Source organism: Saccopteryx bilineata, chromosome 11 (genome assembly GCF_036850765.1).
Source record: "Saccopteryx bilineata isolate mSacBil1 chromosome 11, mSacBil1_pri_phased_curated, whole genome shotgun sequence".
Classification (NCBI taxonomy): domain Eukaryota; kingdom Metazoa; phylum Chordata; class Mammalia; order Chiroptera; family Emballonuridae; genus Saccopteryx; species Saccopteryx bilineata.
The window spans coordinates 23,384,395-23,402,192 of record NC_089500.1 but is presented as its reverse complement, the minus strand read 5'-3'; the positions used below and the strand labels follow the sequence as shown (position 1 = coordinate 23,402,192).

At 41.5% G+C, this 17,798-nt stretch overlaps 1 protein-coding gene across 2 annotated transcripts in view; it reads right to left on the bottom strand.

The window, feature by feature from the left end:
• Positions 1 to 17,798, bottom strand: part of EPG5 (ectopic P-granules 5 autophagy tethering factor) — a 111,266-nt gene that overhangs the window by 27,534 nt on the left and 65,934 nt on the right. For both annotated transcript variants that reach the window (XM_066247450.1, XM_066247451.1), the window contains exons 26-34: positions 17,307 to 17,478; positions 15,651 to 15,813; positions 10,328 to 10,470; positions 8,385 to 8,541; positions 5,490 to 5,684; positions 4,231 to 4,444; positions 1,784 to 1,932; positions 648 to 849; positions 34 to 106 (exon numbers count right to left, since the gene is read on the bottom strand). In XM_066247450.1, the coding sequence (XP_066103547.1) occupies positions 34 to 106; positions 648 to 849; positions 1,784 to 1,932; positions 4,231 to 4,444; positions 5,490 to 5,684; positions 8,385 to 8,541; positions 10,328 to 10,470; positions 15,651 to 15,813; positions 17,307 to 17,478 (1,468 nt within the window). The remainder of the gene's footprint in view (positions 1 to 33; positions 107 to 647; positions 850 to 1,783; positions 1,933 to 4,230; positions 4,445 to 5,489; positions 5,685 to 8,384; positions 8,542 to 10,327; positions 10,471 to 15,650; positions 15,814 to 17,306; positions 17,479 to 17,798) is intronic.

Genomic DNA, 17,798 nt, shown 5'->3' with positions numbered 1-17,798 from the left:
CAGAGGAACTTGAACATGTGAGAAACGATGTACCTTTCACTGTCCTCTAACACCAGGATCCATGGCTGGAAGAGCTGGATGACCACTGAATGCAGGGACCGCAGCACTAAAAGAAAGACAAATATTTAGAGACAAGAAACAATGTCAATGTCACTGACAAAACTATATGAAAGAGTCTTCTTCCTATTATCTGTACCCTCATCAACTTATGTTGATATAAAAACAAAATGTTTCCTGTAACTGAGTGCATTTTCATTTGCTACATAGTAGAATTTCTTGATTAAATTTTTATTACAACATGTCATGGATAATTTTATAACAATACTTTTTTTGAAAGATAAAGGCTTAACTATTCAGGGCCCTTTTCTTAGTGAGAGAAATAACAGGAACGAGGAGTTGGAGGTTGAAAGCCATCTCGTGTGTCTCGCCCTACAGAGGAGGGGCAGACAAGCTAAAGCAAGCATCTCTTAAGTGGATGCAGGTATGACACACACATGGTTCACACCTACGCTGTATATTTTCCATTTCCTCCATGTGACACGCAGATAGCCTTATCGCAAAGATTTAAATCTCTTAATATGTCTCCTCAAATCCCTTCTAATGGAAGGTCAGAACACCCACCTCCACATGCACTCACAGCACATTACCTGTTTTGCTGCCGGCAGATGGGTCTTGGGCCAAGGAAGCCATTTCTGAGTCAAGCAGCCTTTTTACAAGATAGCCCAAGAGCATCTTCACATCATCCATGTAAGGACTCCACTTTGAGAATAAGCCAAAACTTTTAAAGTCCACCGTGGATAACCGGAGCTTATAAAAGAAGTCTGAGAGCCACTGTATGGTCTCCATCACCTGGATGAGAAGGGCCGGTGAGCGTCTGCCCGCAGCCAAGTATGGCAGAGACTGCGATGCAAGGCTCTGCCTTTGTAATGGAGTCGCAAAGTTACATAGCACATAAAAAGTAAATCACCAGCCCTGGCCGGTTGGCTCAGTGCTAGAGTGTCAGCCTGGCGTGCAGGAGTCCCAGGTTCGATTCCCGGTCAGGGCACACAGGAGAAGCGCCCATCTGCTTCTCCACCCCTCCCCCTCTCCTTCCTCTCTGTCTCTCTCTTCCCCTCCTGCAGCCGAGGCTCCATTGGAGCAAAGATGGCCCAGGCGCTGGGGATGGCTCCTTGGCCTCTGCCCCAGGCGCTAGAGTGGCTCTGGTCGCAACAGAGCAACGCCCCGGAGGGGCAGAGCATCGCCCCCTGGTGGGCAGAGCGTCGCCCCCTGGTGGGCGTGCCAGGTGGATCCCAGTCGGGCATATGCGGGAGTCTGTCTGACTGTCTCCCCGTTTCCAGCTTCAGAAAAATACAAAAAAAAAAAGTAAATCACCATATTTCAAATGTTTTCTAAAGCAGAGGAACCATTGTCTCAAATAAATTTTCAAATAAAATTTCATGTGGATCCATATCATACAAAGTTTATAAAACTGACAGCGCTGTGGGCCACTGCATGAAATGCTGGCCAAAGGAGCCAAAGACCTGGGTGGGTGAAGGTGGGAGGGGAGGCCTGGGGTGTTCTGAACAGATGGACAAGACTCATACTGAGCAGTGAGAGAAAGGTGGTCCAGACAAACCAGGAATTGGGGGAAGGAGGTGACAGACAAAAAAAAGCACAGAGCTCTTAAACATAATGCACAAAAAAGATTTTTAGATATAAATTTTAAACGTGTTCCAAACATTTAAATAGCAAAGGAAATAGAAAAGAAATGCAAAAAAAATGTCAGACACCAAAAGCTACACACCTGCTTATCTGACAAGAGACCTTCCAGAGAGCTTTGAAGTACTGTGCTCTCAGCAGAAGCTGCCCCCTGCTGGCCGTTCGGGGCGCAGCATCCCAGGGCTCTCAGAGTGGCTTTCCAGCACTCGGGGCTCAGCAGCTGTTCCGCAGAGCCTTATGGGGCAGGGACAGAGGACAGCAAGTCAGCATCTTTCACAAACTAAAATTTTCAACTTGCATCAAAGAGCAGATGAATGTTACAAAGAAATCCAAAACAAATTCATAATGATCTTTGGTGAAGAAACCAAAGTAAAGAAAGCCTATTAAAAAAACTATCCACCCAAATAGTTGACTTTCCTTGTTCCTGATCACTCCGCTGAGAGTAAGCATCCCACCCATCAGACCCTGACTGGGAATGGCAGGATGCCACTTTCCAGGCCAGCTGATGTGAGACAAATAATGGTGACAGGACAGGGGAGCCCGGGTGCAGATGCAACAGCAGAGCCTAGGCTCTCCTCAGAAGGTGTCGTATTTACCCCTAAGACGCCACTCTTACTACAGACACAACCGAAAACAACACGAAGATGGAAGAGAAGAGTGGAGGCTATTACCCAGCAGTCCGCTGCTTGCACAGCTCCCATCCCAGAGGTCAGGAATCATGCCTCCTCAGGTCCTTCCAACCAGAGGCGGCCTGAGGATCCAAGAGCGCACAGGCTCATAGGTGCAGGTGGAGGGAAGGTTGTGGGTCAGCTGCTCTATACTGAGTATGACGGGTCTGGGTATAGGAAAAGGTTTGTGTCCAGCTGCTGGCTGTGGTCTGGATCTTAGGACAAAGGCCTAGACTCAAGCTGCAAGTGTGGGAGTCATGCACACCTAGCCACAGCCGTGAAGCCAGGAAAAACAATGGGCTCGCCCAGGGAAAGAAGACAGCAGATGTGCAAAGAATGGAACCCTGGGAACCAACAGGGTGGCCAGGGAGGCCTGGGAAACCAGGAGGCTGGAGGTCAGGAACCTGACAGAGGGGGTACTGTTACTCGTAACTTTTTACTGAATTACTTTCCCTGGGAAGTAGAAATCTTCTGCTATATGCAAGTCGATGGTTGTCTACATTGTCTACATAAACAGTCTACAATCTCTTTCAAAGGTTTTGGGCGAAAAACAACATATACTTGATCAAATTTTGAAAACTTACAACAAAGCCTGATCAGGCGGTGGTGCAGTGGATAGAGCATCGAACTGGGATACCGAGGACCCAGGTTCAAGACCCAGAGGTCGCCAACTTGAGCGCGGGCTCATCTGGTTTGAGCAAAAAGCTCACCAGCTTGGACCCAAGGTTGCTGGCTCGAGCGAGCAAGGAGTTATTCGGTCTGCTGAAGGCCCGCGGTCAAGGCACATATGAGAGAGCAATCAATGAACAACTAAGGTGTCGCAATGCGCAACAAAAACTAATGATTGATGCTTCTCATTTCTCCATTCCTATCTGTCTGTCCCTGTCTATCCCTCTCTCGGACTCTCTATCTCTGTAAAAAAAAAAAAAAGAAGAAGAAAAAACTTACAACAAAAATTAGCTAGGCAAATATGCATCAAAAAATGTATAAATATATTTTTCTATTGGTACAAATATATTCCTCTGCTACTTCCCCCTGGAGAAAACAATGAAAGCTTGAAGTGCTTTGAAAATGAGGGCACACATTTCAGTATTCTTCAGGTAGTCCAATACATAAGATCATTAACTTACTAAGTAATTTCTGTTAAATAACACAAAGATTTGACGTAAAGCAAAACTTAGTTTTCCATTACATCTATAAACAGCATGAAGTTTGCATAAAAAAGTATATACTATCTCAGTTTTCAAATAAAAGTCCTGCCTAGTGAAATTCCAAAAATAAAAAAAGCCTACATTCTATTTCTCCTCTAATCTCCACTACCCCAATGGGAAATTGCCGAAGGGGGACAGCAAGGGTGGGAATGTGGGAAATGTCATGCTGCTCTTTCCCTTGGCAAAAGTAAGGACAGTCTATCATTATGCAGGGATAAAATTCATTGTCAAAAAATTAGGAGGGAACCCTAAAATGTATCCACTGTTTTCAAACTAGAGAGAAACCAACTGTCATGTAAAGAGCAACTTCCTTCTCCATTGTCCCACCAAGTCTGCAGTCAGTAGAGTAACCAAGCCCACTTCCACCCTGCCCCACCGAAGACAGCTGCAAAGTCAAGGTCGAGAGAAGGGTACAAGCTATGGACTCCAGCCCCAAAGACTTAATCCTGCTGGGCCCAGTGAGGGCCCCTTCTAACATTTAGGAATATAAATGCCATTTTCACAGGTAGTAACCTTTGGGGCCTTCTTCATCGAGTATATCAGGTAAAATCAGTCATTCTAAAACCCCTGCACACCTGTGCTATTTTCAAATTTTTGGATGACATCTGTAGAATGATGTCCTAGTATTCACTGTGATCGACTCAGTCACTTACTTTGCATGAGCAGCCTGAGAATGTCACTGTACTGGTCCGGGAACTGGTAGAGAAGAAGGTAAGTCCAGTGCTTACAGAAAAGATTAAATGGCATCAAAATATCTTCATCTGGTTCAAGGCCCCAGGCAGTAAGTGCCAAATGAATGGACTCCAGAAGCCTGGTACGATCAGACAGAGGAGGTTTAGTGGTGTTTAACCATTGCTTAAGATCGAACTAAAAAGAAACAGAAACAAGAAGCAATTTTATTGACACTAGAAAATTAACTGAAGTAGAGCAAAGTCTGTACGATTTACCTAGCATTCAGCTTTCCATAGAGAGTTAAACTAAAGTTTATATACAAGCACCTACAAGAATGTGAGCAGTTCAATGACTGACAGGTGCATTACACCTCCATCTCTACTACACTCTCTGGGAGGCAGTTTTCTCCCTTCCATGTGCTTTTTCGTAATTTAAAAATTTTGCTGGTAACTTTTCCCTACAAGACAGGGTTTGGAACTTTGTAGTTCTCTTTCACTGGTCACAGTGCCACAAACAAGTAGCCGCTCAACAGAACTGTCTCCATCTAATGGCCATGTTTCTGAATCTGCAATTGGTCAGCTATCTGAGTTAATAAAATTCAGCGTGCTGAGATCTCCTTCCAGAGTCCCAACTATACAACATGTTCTCCCCATTGCAGAATGAGATCAGTCCTAGGCCCTAAAAAATCACCAGCTTTTGTGACTCACAGATGTCAGAGAAATACAATTGAAGACAAAATAGCTAAGACCCTAAAATTCCCAACTCGTTAAGTAAATTCATTGCCTTGGTCTGAGCTAAAATTCCACTTGGAGTGAGGACAAAGGCAATTTGCTTCGATCTGGCTTTTTCTAAATATGAGAGACTTGGACATAGTACAACTCATTTATCACACATAATTTAGGCATCGATTCAGGATAAAGTCAAAAGAAGGATGTACTAAATTACTATCGTGAATATTTCAAAACGGTACTGTTTTTAAACAGAATCTGGGAGCTAGGTCCTATTTATAGTAGGATTATGACTGTCTCACACAACCCAACTGACACCCCCAGAAGAGGAAGCTGTGGGGTCAACTGGGCTCCTAAAGGCTCCTAAAAGGTCACGCAAAACGTGACAAGGGCCTGGGCACCTAACATCCACCTGGAAACAGGACCCCAGAGGGCCTTTCACGTCCGCAGAGTGGGAAACACCTGTAGTTCCTCCGTGTCGATGATAAGATCAGGATTGGATCACACCTCACCTTGGTTAGCAGCATGAAAATCATGTCACTGTTGTCCTCGCTGAGAAACTTCACCACCTTCTCGTAAAGCTGTATGAACTCCGCAGGAGCGGCATTGGGAGTAAAGAAAGGAGACAGAAGAGAGCAGAGCCTCCGGCTCCTCAGAACGGTCTCCAGGACCTTTCTGCACTCTGACTTGCTGCCACTGATGAACACCTCGAAAGAATGAAAGAGGAAAATGCCATCAACTTTCCACTCCCCAACCTTTAAGCAACCAAGTAGTAAGGGGTAGTATATAAGGCAAATAGAATTTTTTCTAAATGAAAATATAAAACAATCAAAAGAAATTTAAAATCAATATAGGTAAACATGCCACGTCCAATGTAGGTAACATGAAAATCTTGCAATGTACCTACCATGATTACTAAGTACCCAAAGTGATCCTACATTATGTCAAGAAAACAGAACTTCTAGATTATAGATTTTAATACTTTTTAAAAGCTAACTTTTCAAAATTAATGTATAATCAGGATAACTTCACACATTGTTTTAACTTTGTTCTAATGTTTAAAAGAATATATGTGAATACTTAAATAATCTCAGAACCAGGAAGGCTTTGATAAACTTGACCACAGTCAGAAATAATAAGGACAAGACAGATTTGAATTGATAAAAATTTTAACTTCTATAAGGCAAAAAGCATATAAAAATTAAATTAAAATGACAATGTAGAAAAATTAATTTATAACAAGGTTATAATCTATGTTGCATTTTGAAAAGAGAGAAAAAAACAAGAAACTCTCCAACCAAAAATGTGCAAAGGACAATAACCAGCAAATCACTAAAAAGATACAAATAATGGGGGATTTGTGGGGGGAAGGGTATAAGAGGGACATTTATAAGGTGACAGAAATTGATTTGACTTTGAGTGATGGGTATATAACATAATCAACAGTTCAAATGCTATAGAAATGTTTACCTGAAACCTATGTACTCTTATTGATCAATGTCACCCTGTTCAATTTAATTTTCTAAATAAAATAAAATAAAATAAAAGGATACAAATGGCCAAAACATAAGAAAAGTCATGCAACTTAACAAATACTTAAAGAAATATATCTTAAAATAATAATACCACTTCCCCTATTAGATTAGCAAGATTTTAAAAGAATGACTATTCCTACTGTAAGTTATGACATGGAGAATAATAACTCAAACCCTGCAATGACAGTGTAAACAGGTATAAGCTTCCCTGGAGGGGAAGTGTGACCATATACATCACAATATATTGATACATCATACTTTTTTTTTTAATTATACTTCTAAGGAAGTATCCTAGGTGAAAAATGTCCATCAAGTTCACAAATATGTGTAAGATTATTTATCTCAGGTTACTGTAGCAAAATAAACAACCTAAATGCCCATGCAGGGGGCACTGTCTCAATACATTACAAGATATCTGTGCCATGTAACACTATGTATTAAATACCATGTTAGAAACAGACTCATAGATTCAGAGAACAAACTGAGAGTCGCCAGATGGGAAGGAGGTTGAGGGACTGTATGAAAAAATGGAAGAGATTAAGGAGTACATATTGGTAGTTACAAAACAGTCATAGGGATGTAAAGTACAGCATACCCCTATGTCAAAAATAATGTAATAACCATGTCCAGTATCAGGTGGGTATTTGAATTATCAAGGGGATCACTTTGTAAGTTATATAACTGTACCACTATGCTATACACCTGACACTGATATAAAATGATACTGAATGCCAACCGTAATTGAAAAATAAAAATAAAAACCATGTCATAGGTCTGTATTTATTAACACAGAAGAATGTCTAAAAAGATGCATTTGAATGAAAAAGGCAAGTTACAAAATAGTATCTGCCATTTTTGAGTGTGTATCTGTATCTATTTATATGTAGAGTTAATATATCATTTTTATATATACATTCACATACACTAATACACACACACATGCACAAGACAAACTATAATGAAACGTCAGCTGTGTAACCAGTATCTCCAGGTAGTCAGGATTCTGAAAAGTTTTCTTTCTTTATACTTTCTGCACTCTTTGCATTGCTTATAATAAGCAGACACCAATTTTATAAGGAAAGAAACAATTTTTAAAAATCTATTTTAATATCGTCTCAGTATCATCCGCTTCTAAGTCCCTTACCTAGAGACTCATCATGTCTGACAAAAGGCTAACTACCAGATAAATAAGGACAGTAAATAAGTACTCGTCAGTTGAATTTGGGTAAGAATACACAGTTAATTAGTGTGTACCTATTTTTCAACAAGTGGCTTTTTTCTCTTATGACACATTTCATAAATCTATATGGACACATTGTCATTGCTCTTCTTAAATATCCCTATTTTAATGGTAATTCAAGTAAATAAATAAATGGTGACCGAGAATAGCAACTGGGAGGCAGCGCTTTGAATGTGGAGCAGGAAGACCCAGGGTGCAGTCTCAGCTCCAGCACGCACCAGCTGTATTCCAGGCAAGTCACTCATCTTTCAGAGCACAGCCTTCCATCTTTAAATGGGAATGATATCAATCACAGGAAGTTACTGTGAGGATGAAATAATAAATCAGAAAGCATTTTATAAACGATAGAGAGCTTCAGTGATATTACTGGTAACAACTCCAACAGCACATGATAGAGTCTGATGTCTCCCCGGAAGCTTTCAAATGTGAATAATTTAATATCTCTTGTACGAGAAGCAAAACTCCAGATCAATAATTCTAATCCCATCTTGAGAAGCCAACAATTCAAAGGCGCTTCTGACTTAGGTAAGACTCTGAACCTACAATAAATATGTCTGAAGTCACATACCTCATGAGAATACTGAAGGGACTCATGATAGCTGAGAAAGACTAACAACACAGATTAACCTTACCTGTCCCAAAATTTCAATGCACGAAGTAAAGAACTGCCTTGTGGGAGGATGACGCTGGGTCTCATCACTGACGTAATCCACAATAGTGAAGAAGAGGCTAATGCCAACCTTCTGAACCCCAGGGGTAGGCTGCAGCTTGTAGGCATTCACTAAGGCCCTGCAGGAAAATGGGTAAGAAGTGTTCTACAGACTGAGAATGCAGACACATCAGTGTTTCTCTGATACTCCACATTTCTCGGGCAATATTCTTTTTTTTTTTTTTTAATTTTTATTTATTTATTTTTTACAGAGACAGAGAGTGGGTCAGAGAGAGGGATAGACAGGGACAGACAGACAGGAACGGAGAGAGATGAGAAGCATCAACCATTAGTTTTTCATTGCACGTTGCAACACCTTAGTTGTTCATTGATTGCTTTCTCATATGTGCCTTGACCACAGGCCTTCAGCAGACCGAGTAGCCCCTTGCTGGAGCCAGTGACCTTGGGTTCAAGCTGGTGGGCTTTTCCTCAAACCAAATGAGCCTGCACTCAAGCTGGCGACCTCGGGGTCTCAAACCCCGGTCCTCTGCATCCCAGTCCAACACTCTATCCACTGCGCCACCGCCTGGTCAGGCTCGGGCAATATTCTTAAGAGCGCCCTGGCCAGAGAGCTAAGCTGGTTAGAGCATCACCCCAAAGCGCAGAGGTTGCCGGTTTGATTCCTGGTCAGGCACATACGGGAATAGATTGATGTTCCTGTCTCTCTCTCTCTCTCTCTCTCACTCTCTCTCTCCCTTTCTCTCTTGCTAGAATCAACAAATAAAAATTTTTTTTTAATATTCTTAAGAGTGTTCAGAGTCCCACACAAATATCATTTTAGAAATATTTCATGGGTTCTCTTCCAACATGACCCAACACCTTATTTTCAATATGTAAAGATGATTTTATGTCTTCTGGGAGTAAAAAAAAAAATCAGCTGTATTGTAAGGGCTAATTAACATTCTTACCCTTATTAACAATTTTTACATTTCACATGTAATTCATAACTTATTATTTAACTTCATGTATTTTTATAAAATATATCTTTTAAAAACAACAACCCTGACTTCTCTAAATTTTAAAATCCATAACAGTGACTTAGGTTGAGGATAAAGATTTTCATATAGAATGAGGTCCTAGAATAAAGGAATCTCCTCTAATTCTCACGTTTTTCTTTAGTTCTTTTACTAGTAAAGAAACATCACCCTATAGTTCACCTTCTCTCCTCCCTCTTTCCCAGATCCACCAATCCAACCCACAGTAAGACTCAGTGGCCCCTCCACACCACCATCCCAATCTACTGGAGGATTACTAGAATACAGCGTCACCTTAAGGTAAAAGGCTGAATCAGCCTCCCCTCTCCCAAGTCATGTCCTGGTAGCTTTGGGAAGAAAAACGATGGCAACAGTAAGCCAGGAGCTCCAAAAGAAAACCACAATCTCCAAATGCAAGTCGGCAAATATACCTGACATCCCTCATTCCCCTGAGCAAATCCACTGCAAACTGTGCTCAGTGATCGGCGTTGACAACGCTGAGTTCCTAGGCAAATGTGACTTTGATACACCTCAGCAGTAAATCTCTCTGTGATGGAATTTCAATGTATCGTATCATCTCACATTTCAGAGGTCTGTAAACTTATTTTACAAAGTGCCAGATAATAATTATTTTATGCTTTATGGGCCATAAATCGTTGCAACTACTCAATTCTGCCATTGCAGCATAAAAGCCATAGACACATATAAATGGGCATGGTTATATTCCAATAAAACTTTATTTATAAAAATAGGTGGCAGGGCAGATTGAGTCCAATGTCCAGTTTGCTGATCCCCATGCTAATTTAATTAGTGGGTGCCAGGGAGGGTATAGTAGCATGATCACCATCGACTAACAAAAGAGAATTTTAAAGTCAAATGCCCCCAAACTCACGTAATCAAGTTTTCGGCGTGCACAGCGGCTTCCACAACATTCAGGGGCGGTGGTTTAGCAGCTTCTGCTTGCAGCTGCTTAACTTCTTTCTGCAAAATGTGAAGCTGCTGGCTCACCGCTTCGTTCTTATGCATGCCTTCAAACTAACAAACATTAAACTGGTCAACAGATTGTTTGTTTGCCCCTCCATGTTTTCAGAGCAGATATTTTATCACATATATACTGGGCATATGATTAAAAGACCATTATTACAATTACTATTATAACTCAAAACTCAGTTGAACCTGACAGGAATGGGAAACAATAGTCAAAAAGAAAATCTTCAAGAATCTCAGGTTTGTTCATAAAGACTCAAACTTAAATTAGTTTATTGCTGGTTTCAAGTTTCCTGTAGGATATGTTCTATGTCACTTATGTTCGACTCTCCAGTCCTCATCAAAATATGACTCCGTGTCCCCCACCATGGAGCCCTTTCCTGAAGCACAGCCAGCCCTCCTCTGCTGGCCGTCTGTCCCCAGAGCCCTAGCCTCCGTTCTCCCACCCCCGCGGCACACCCAAGTCAACTCGACACACAGGCTGCACATCGCAGGTGGGCCCGGCATGAAAGAGGAGGACACAGATGCTGTTAATAAAACGTGCCAAACGGCAATGAGATACCACCTCACACCTGTTCGATTAGCTGTTATTAACAAGTCAGGTAATAGCAAATGTTGGAGAGGCTGTGGAGAAAAAGGAACCCTCATACACTGTTGGTGGGAATGTAAAGTAGTACAACCATTATGGAAGAAAGTATGGTGGTTCCTCAAAAAACTGAAAATAGAACTACCTTATGACCCAGCAATCCCTCTACTGGGTATATATCCCCAAAACTCAGAAACATTGATACGTAAAGACACATGCAGCCCCATGTTTATTGCAGCATTGTTCACAGTGGCCAGGACATGGAAACAACCAAAAAGCCCATCAATAGATGACTGGATAAAGAAGATGTGGCACATATACACTATGGAATACTACTCAGCCATAAGAAATGATGACATCGGAACATTTACAGCAAAATGGTGGGATCTTGATAACATGATACGAAGCGAAATAAGTAAATCAGAAAAAAACAGGAACTGTATTATTCCATACGTAGGTGGAACATAATAGTGAAACTAAGAGACATTGATAAGAGTGTGGTGGTTACGGGGGGAGGGGGGAATGGGAGAGGGATAGGGGGTGGGGAGGGGCACAAAGAAAACAAGATAGAAGGTGACAGAGGACAATCTGACTTTGGGTGGTGGGTATGCAACATAATTGAACGACAAGATAACCTGGACTTGTTATCTTTGAATATATGTATCTTGATTTATTGATGTCACCCCATTAAACAAATAAAATTATAAAAAAAATAAAAATAAAAAAAATAAAACGTGCCATTTTGAAAGCAAAAAAAGACATTCAAAGCAAACAACAAAATAAGATAAATATGGGAAGGGTCCAAATCAGTTGCAAGCCTAGGAAAGAGCAACTGACTGATTCTATGGTTCCTGAAAACTAATCTTTGATAAAGTGTTTATTGGTTCTCAGTAAAAATAGGAGAATTTATTAAGCATTTAAAAAAAAAAAAACTAAAGTTATCTCAATTTAAAAGACTATCTTTAAGATTATGTCTTTCCTACTCAAAGGGGTGGGTTTATATTCCTTTCTCTAATTAACTGATGGTGACCTATATAAAAACTGCTTTGTTTGTGTATTTTTAATGCTCTTTTCTGGATGTAGACTGATGTAGAGAACGCCCCGGTCCAGGCTGGAACACAAAGGCAGAACCATGCGGTAGATGTGGGGACAGGAAGGAAGGTACTGAGGAGGAGCCTAGCCAGGCTGACGGGGGACAGGGATCAGGGCTGAAGGGTGCAGTGAGACTGGGAAGCAGGGAGCCCTGTCTTAGAGAGGCCTTTAACGCAAACTAGGGAACTGGACTTATCTTGCAGGCATGGCAGAGGATGCTGAAAAGACCAGAACATTTAGAAGGCAGGAGTTTTGAACTCTCCATGCTCCTTAGATGGCTTTCCACAGTCACATGGTGAGCAGTACACTCTACATTTTCCTTTATATGCACCTGTCTAAACCCAATCTTCAGACCACTACTATGGTCACAGGTATCCTTTATCTGTGAATAACGTAAACGTTTAACTCACAAACTTATTTAATGGAGGCTCTTATGCCCCGTCAGGGGATAGAAATTCTGAATGCAGTGCTCCTGAAGGAAGAGTCCTGTCTATTTTGCTTTACATAGCACCCAGCACAGCACAGCTCTGACAATATACCGAATGCCTCGTTTTCACAATCATTAAATTTTCCTCTGCAAAACGCACCACTGTAGTGATAAATATTTTTACAAAACTCCTTGTTTAAAAAAAAAAAAAAAATTGGCTGTTTGTATGAATCAAAAGACATGAAACAGACTATCCAAGAATATATAATGCTAACAATAATTACTTTAGTTTTTACTACTGGAGAAATAAAAGATAAAAAATTAAATTACTTCCACTAAACCACAAATGGGAATCAGTACTATTAAATTTTAAATTTTTAAAATAACAGGCCAATGTTTAATAGTTTAAAATATGATGAAGAATACGTGCAGTCAGCTCTTTTGCCCAGTACGGTCCCCACCATGATTAGACTGGGTCTCGGGTGGCCACAGCCCCTGCTGGCCTGGAAACAGCCGGACAGAGGACAAGAGAAACTCTGAGCGAAGGAAGGCGGGCAGTGAGGATGAAGGAGAGTGGGAAGGCTAAGGACGAGAGAGAAAGCACAGAGGTTCACCTGACTGGAAAACGCAGAGACGAGACCAAATCCACTTTGTAACTCTGACTTTAAAGCTGCCACCCCATGTCATAGAAAAGAAAACCAACTAGTGTGGGAAAGTTCACACACGCTCCCCAAATTATCATTATTTCCTAGTCTACTTATTTTTATTTTGTTCATTGTTCCCACCACTATTGAAAGTTTTCTTTTCTTCCTAGAACAGGTGTGAGAGAGACTGAATGACTACCAGCTCATAATTACAAGAAGTTGTACACAATAGAACAAAGTGGTATGGTGGAAGCCCCTCCTCTTGAGTCAATTTAAGTAGACAAAGACATTTAAAAGTAGGACACAGCCGGTCTTTCAGTAAGGTTTCACAATAATGTGAGGCCCTCCATGGGTCTTTTCCATCTTTCATTTCTAGGAATAAACAAATTTTTCACATGACAATAAATCAATTCTGGGTCCTGCAAACATGCCCTACAATACCAATGCAGAACACAAGGAACCTTATTATAAATCTCCCCATTTCCTCAGGGAATATCACTAAAGTATTAGAGGCTTCTACTAGGAGGGGCAACCAGAGCAGAAGCACGTCTCAATTCTCATAAACTGTATTTGGCTTTTGTATACCCCAATCAAGCTACACATATTTCAAACACTTGCAGATACTGGAAATTTCCAGGGCATTCCCTCTTAGAAAAATTCTATCAAGCAATAAAACATTTTCTTGATATAATTTGAAATCTTCATAAATGAGTCATTAAAATTATATTAATGTATTCATTTATGTATTTTAATTTTAAAATTTATATTTAATATATAAAATAATTTCCCATGAAGCTGATTTTAAAAAATGATCCAATCCATGAATTCTCTAATCACTGATCACATTTCAGATCAAATTTCCTAACTTTAGATGCATACAAGTATGTTATTTTGTCAGAAATACATTTTGAAGGTAATGAAAAATACAAATATAAAAGCTATTTCTGAGATGTTTAAGAGAAAACAGTCAACACCCAAGGAAATTGATGAAGAATACATTAGAACTATTTTAATGGGGCTTAGCACACACACAAAAAAATTTTTGAAAGACAACCAAGAGACAGTAAATTTCCCCCAATTTCTAAAAGCTACTCAAAAAGAGAAGCTATTTTTATGCAAATGTAGTCAAGCAACAAGTAGAGCCCTTTTGAACTATTTCCTTCCCAGCTCATGAATCTTGAATTCATGTGCAGACAGTGAGGTGCAGTGATTACGGGGTACATGCTCTACAACCAGACTGCTGGGCCTCTCTGGTTTGACACTCACTGGCTCTACCACCTTGGGTATGTAACTTGACCTCTCTAAGCCTCTATTTCTTTTTTTCTGTTTTGTTTTGTTTTGTTTTTAAGAGAGAAAGTGAGAGATAGAAAGGGAGGGAGATGAGAAGCATCAACTCATAGTTGCATCACTTTAGTTGTTCGATTGCTTCCCACATATGCCTTGATGGGGGCAAAGGGGAGGCTCTAGCCGAGCCAGTGACCTCTTGCTCAAACCAGTGGCCTTGGGCTTCAAGACAGCGACCTTTGGGCTGAAGCCAGTGACCATGGGGTCATGTTGATGATCCCACGCTCTAGCTGGTGACCCTGCACTCAAGCTGGCAACATCAGGGTTTCAAACCTGGGACTTCGGTCTCCAGGTCAACACTCTACCCACTGTACCACGGCTGGTCAGGCATACCTCTGTATTTCTTCGTCTGGAAAATGCAGATAATAAAAGTACCCTCTTTAGGGTAGTGGTGAAGATAACAATAAGTTCTGTAAAGTGGTTAGACAGTGCCTGGCATGAAGCAAGTGCTAGGCTGTGCTGGCTAAAGCTACACACACTTCTTTCCTGAGGTCCTACTGAATTCACACATTCAACTTAATTTTATTTTCCAACTCAAGGTGACTCCAGAGGCAGCTGAATTTTTCATCATACTGTTGCAATTTCTCCTTCTGCCTGCTGGCAGGCTCTACCAGCTGCTCTGCTTTCCACGGTCCCTCCCATGTTCATCTTTAGTGACCCCACCATTGTCCGCAGCACACAGTCAGAGCTCCCAAGTGACTGTCCTTTCCAGTGTGAACTCCAGCCTTCCCAATGCAGACTCCCACCAGCACTTCCAAAAACAACTGGAAATAAACTGATATAGCTAGCCACCAACCCCTGCATGAAGTCATGCTTACTCCATTCCCACACTCCTAACTGAATCCAAACTACCACTATCTAAACCTTTTAAAGATCGGTTTAAGGCCCTCTCTCTCTCAAAATCTTCTCAATGACTCTGCTTTCCTTTGCATTTCTGGGGGTTCAATAGGACTCATCAGAACTTATGGAAACAGGAGAGTAGCTCTGCGTCCATCTTCACTCCTCTATAAACTGTCACATGTTCTGAGACATGGAGCACCTGCCATATACCTCTTTCAGTCTTTCCCAATGACATGCCAATCACTAAGGACACAATGAAAGTTCTCCAAATACAAAGAAATCTACACAATCTTACCTGGACTGTTACAACGGCTGCTCCTTGGCATTTCTTGCCACTGCTGCCTCTACACTCCAAATGGAGCGTGGTCTGTTCTTCCCGATTAACGTACTGTTTGGGCATCGTGTCCAACAGCTCGCTGTCCAGGGCAACCTGCTGGGACTCCCGAAGGGCCGCAGTTCTGAAAAACAGCCAGAGGTAGAAGAGAGTCTTAGAAAAGGGTTTGTGATAAGTGATAAAGTCTTCCAGTTACCCCCAGCCTGCATTAGGGCACACAAGATACAAGTATTACATAAGAAGAGCCGAGGTGTGTGTGCCGACCTACCCAAGTCTCTCCCTGGCAGTCATGGTAACCAAAGTTAAGAAACAAAGAAAAAATGGAACTTCTTAGCCAGGAAAAAAGCTCCACTTAGAATCTGTGTTACATCAGCAATGCTTTTTAAATGGACCCTTAACTATACAAGAACAAATGAGAATTACATCTTAATTTATTCTAAAGAAGGGTCCTTTCTTGTAAGTACCACTGACTTCTTATGTATTAGCAACTCAAACTGAATTGTCAAAAATGGAGAAAGTTCATTGTCACATGGGTGTCAACACTGTTCTAATTGCAGTTGTTATTATTTTGGTGTGCAGACCAGTGTGTGCATGCATATGTGTTGTGTGCACACACAATACACACAATAAATACCTGGACCAAAAACAGCCAAGGGAAAAAAGGCCAATAAGAGACTGATTCCTTGCCTGACCAGGAGGTGGCGCAGTGGATAGAGCGTCGGACTGGGATGCGGAAGGACCCAGGTTCGAGACCCCGAGGTCGCCAGCTTGAGTGCAGACTCATCTGGCTTGAGCAAAGCTCACCAGCTTAGACCCAAGGTCGCTGGCTTGAGCAAGGGGTTACTCGGTCTGCTGAAGGCCCGCGGTCAAGGCACATATGAGAAAGCAATCAATGAACAACTAAGGTGTTGCAACACGCAATGAAAAACTAATGATTGATGCTTCTCATCTCTCTCCATTCCTGTCTGTCCCTGTCTATCCCTCTCTCTCTGACTCACTCTGTCTCTGAAATAAATAAATAAATAAATAAATAAATAAATAAATAAGACTGATTCCCCTGGGATTTGCCAAAGAGACTCCTGTATTTCATACGGCAGACTTACTGCACACATACTTGCTGCTTCTCACAAGATGGCCAGCTAGGACCAAAACCTTAAACAGTTGGTCAATCTGTGTCCCTTGTGAACTCGGACACTAAATGACTTTCCTGCACTTCCATCAAGTACCTGTGCCAATTTTGAAAAGACTGGAGAGTGAGAGAACAAAGCAGTGACAAACAAAAGGAAATCTCATTTCATACCCTTTAAACACCATCTTTCTCTTATCGGAAAGTCTCCTCAGGAGAAGCATAAGAAACACTTAGCTAGCACTGCTGACACTCAGAAATGCCACCACAGGAAACATGTAAAAATTTATAGTCCATGAAAGCACCACATAATTTCAATGGGAAATTAAAAGACTTGTCACAACTTGGTTAACTAAAGTAACCGTCTGGGCCAGTCTCATCCAATTACCCTCATGGTGGGAATGTTGATGAGGAGGCCCTTCCGGGCACTAAATCACCCAGGCTGTCAGGGCAGCGAGCACAGAGCGTGATCTGAGGCCTCATGGGCTCACCTGGCCTGCTGTTGCAAAAGATTCAGGTCTGTGCGCACCAGCTGGGTGGTGTCCTTCTGACTCAGGAGCACGGCAGATGAAACCACCGGCACTGGAGGCCTCACAGGGTGCAGAACAAGGGGCGGCTGGGGAGCCTCGTGCTTCCGCAAGTTACTTAAAACCCTCTCTTTAGCTGAAAGAAAATAACATTATGTTTACAAATAATGGCTATACTAGGTAGTAACATACAAGTGGGTGCAAAGCCCTGGCTGGTTACCTTCATAAAATATGGTGGACACCTACAGAATAGATACTTCAGAGGCCTACATGAAAGAAATCATGCCCTTTTATTACTTACAAGCTTTGAGGGAAACCCACAGGTCTAATGATATTACAGTATACCCAGAGCTGGGAGATCAGGAGCATGAGGTAGGATTAAAAAGAATTCCGATCCTAAAAAGTTAAAACTCACCATCTTAAATTATTACCCTAGATAGCCTTCCATGATGCACT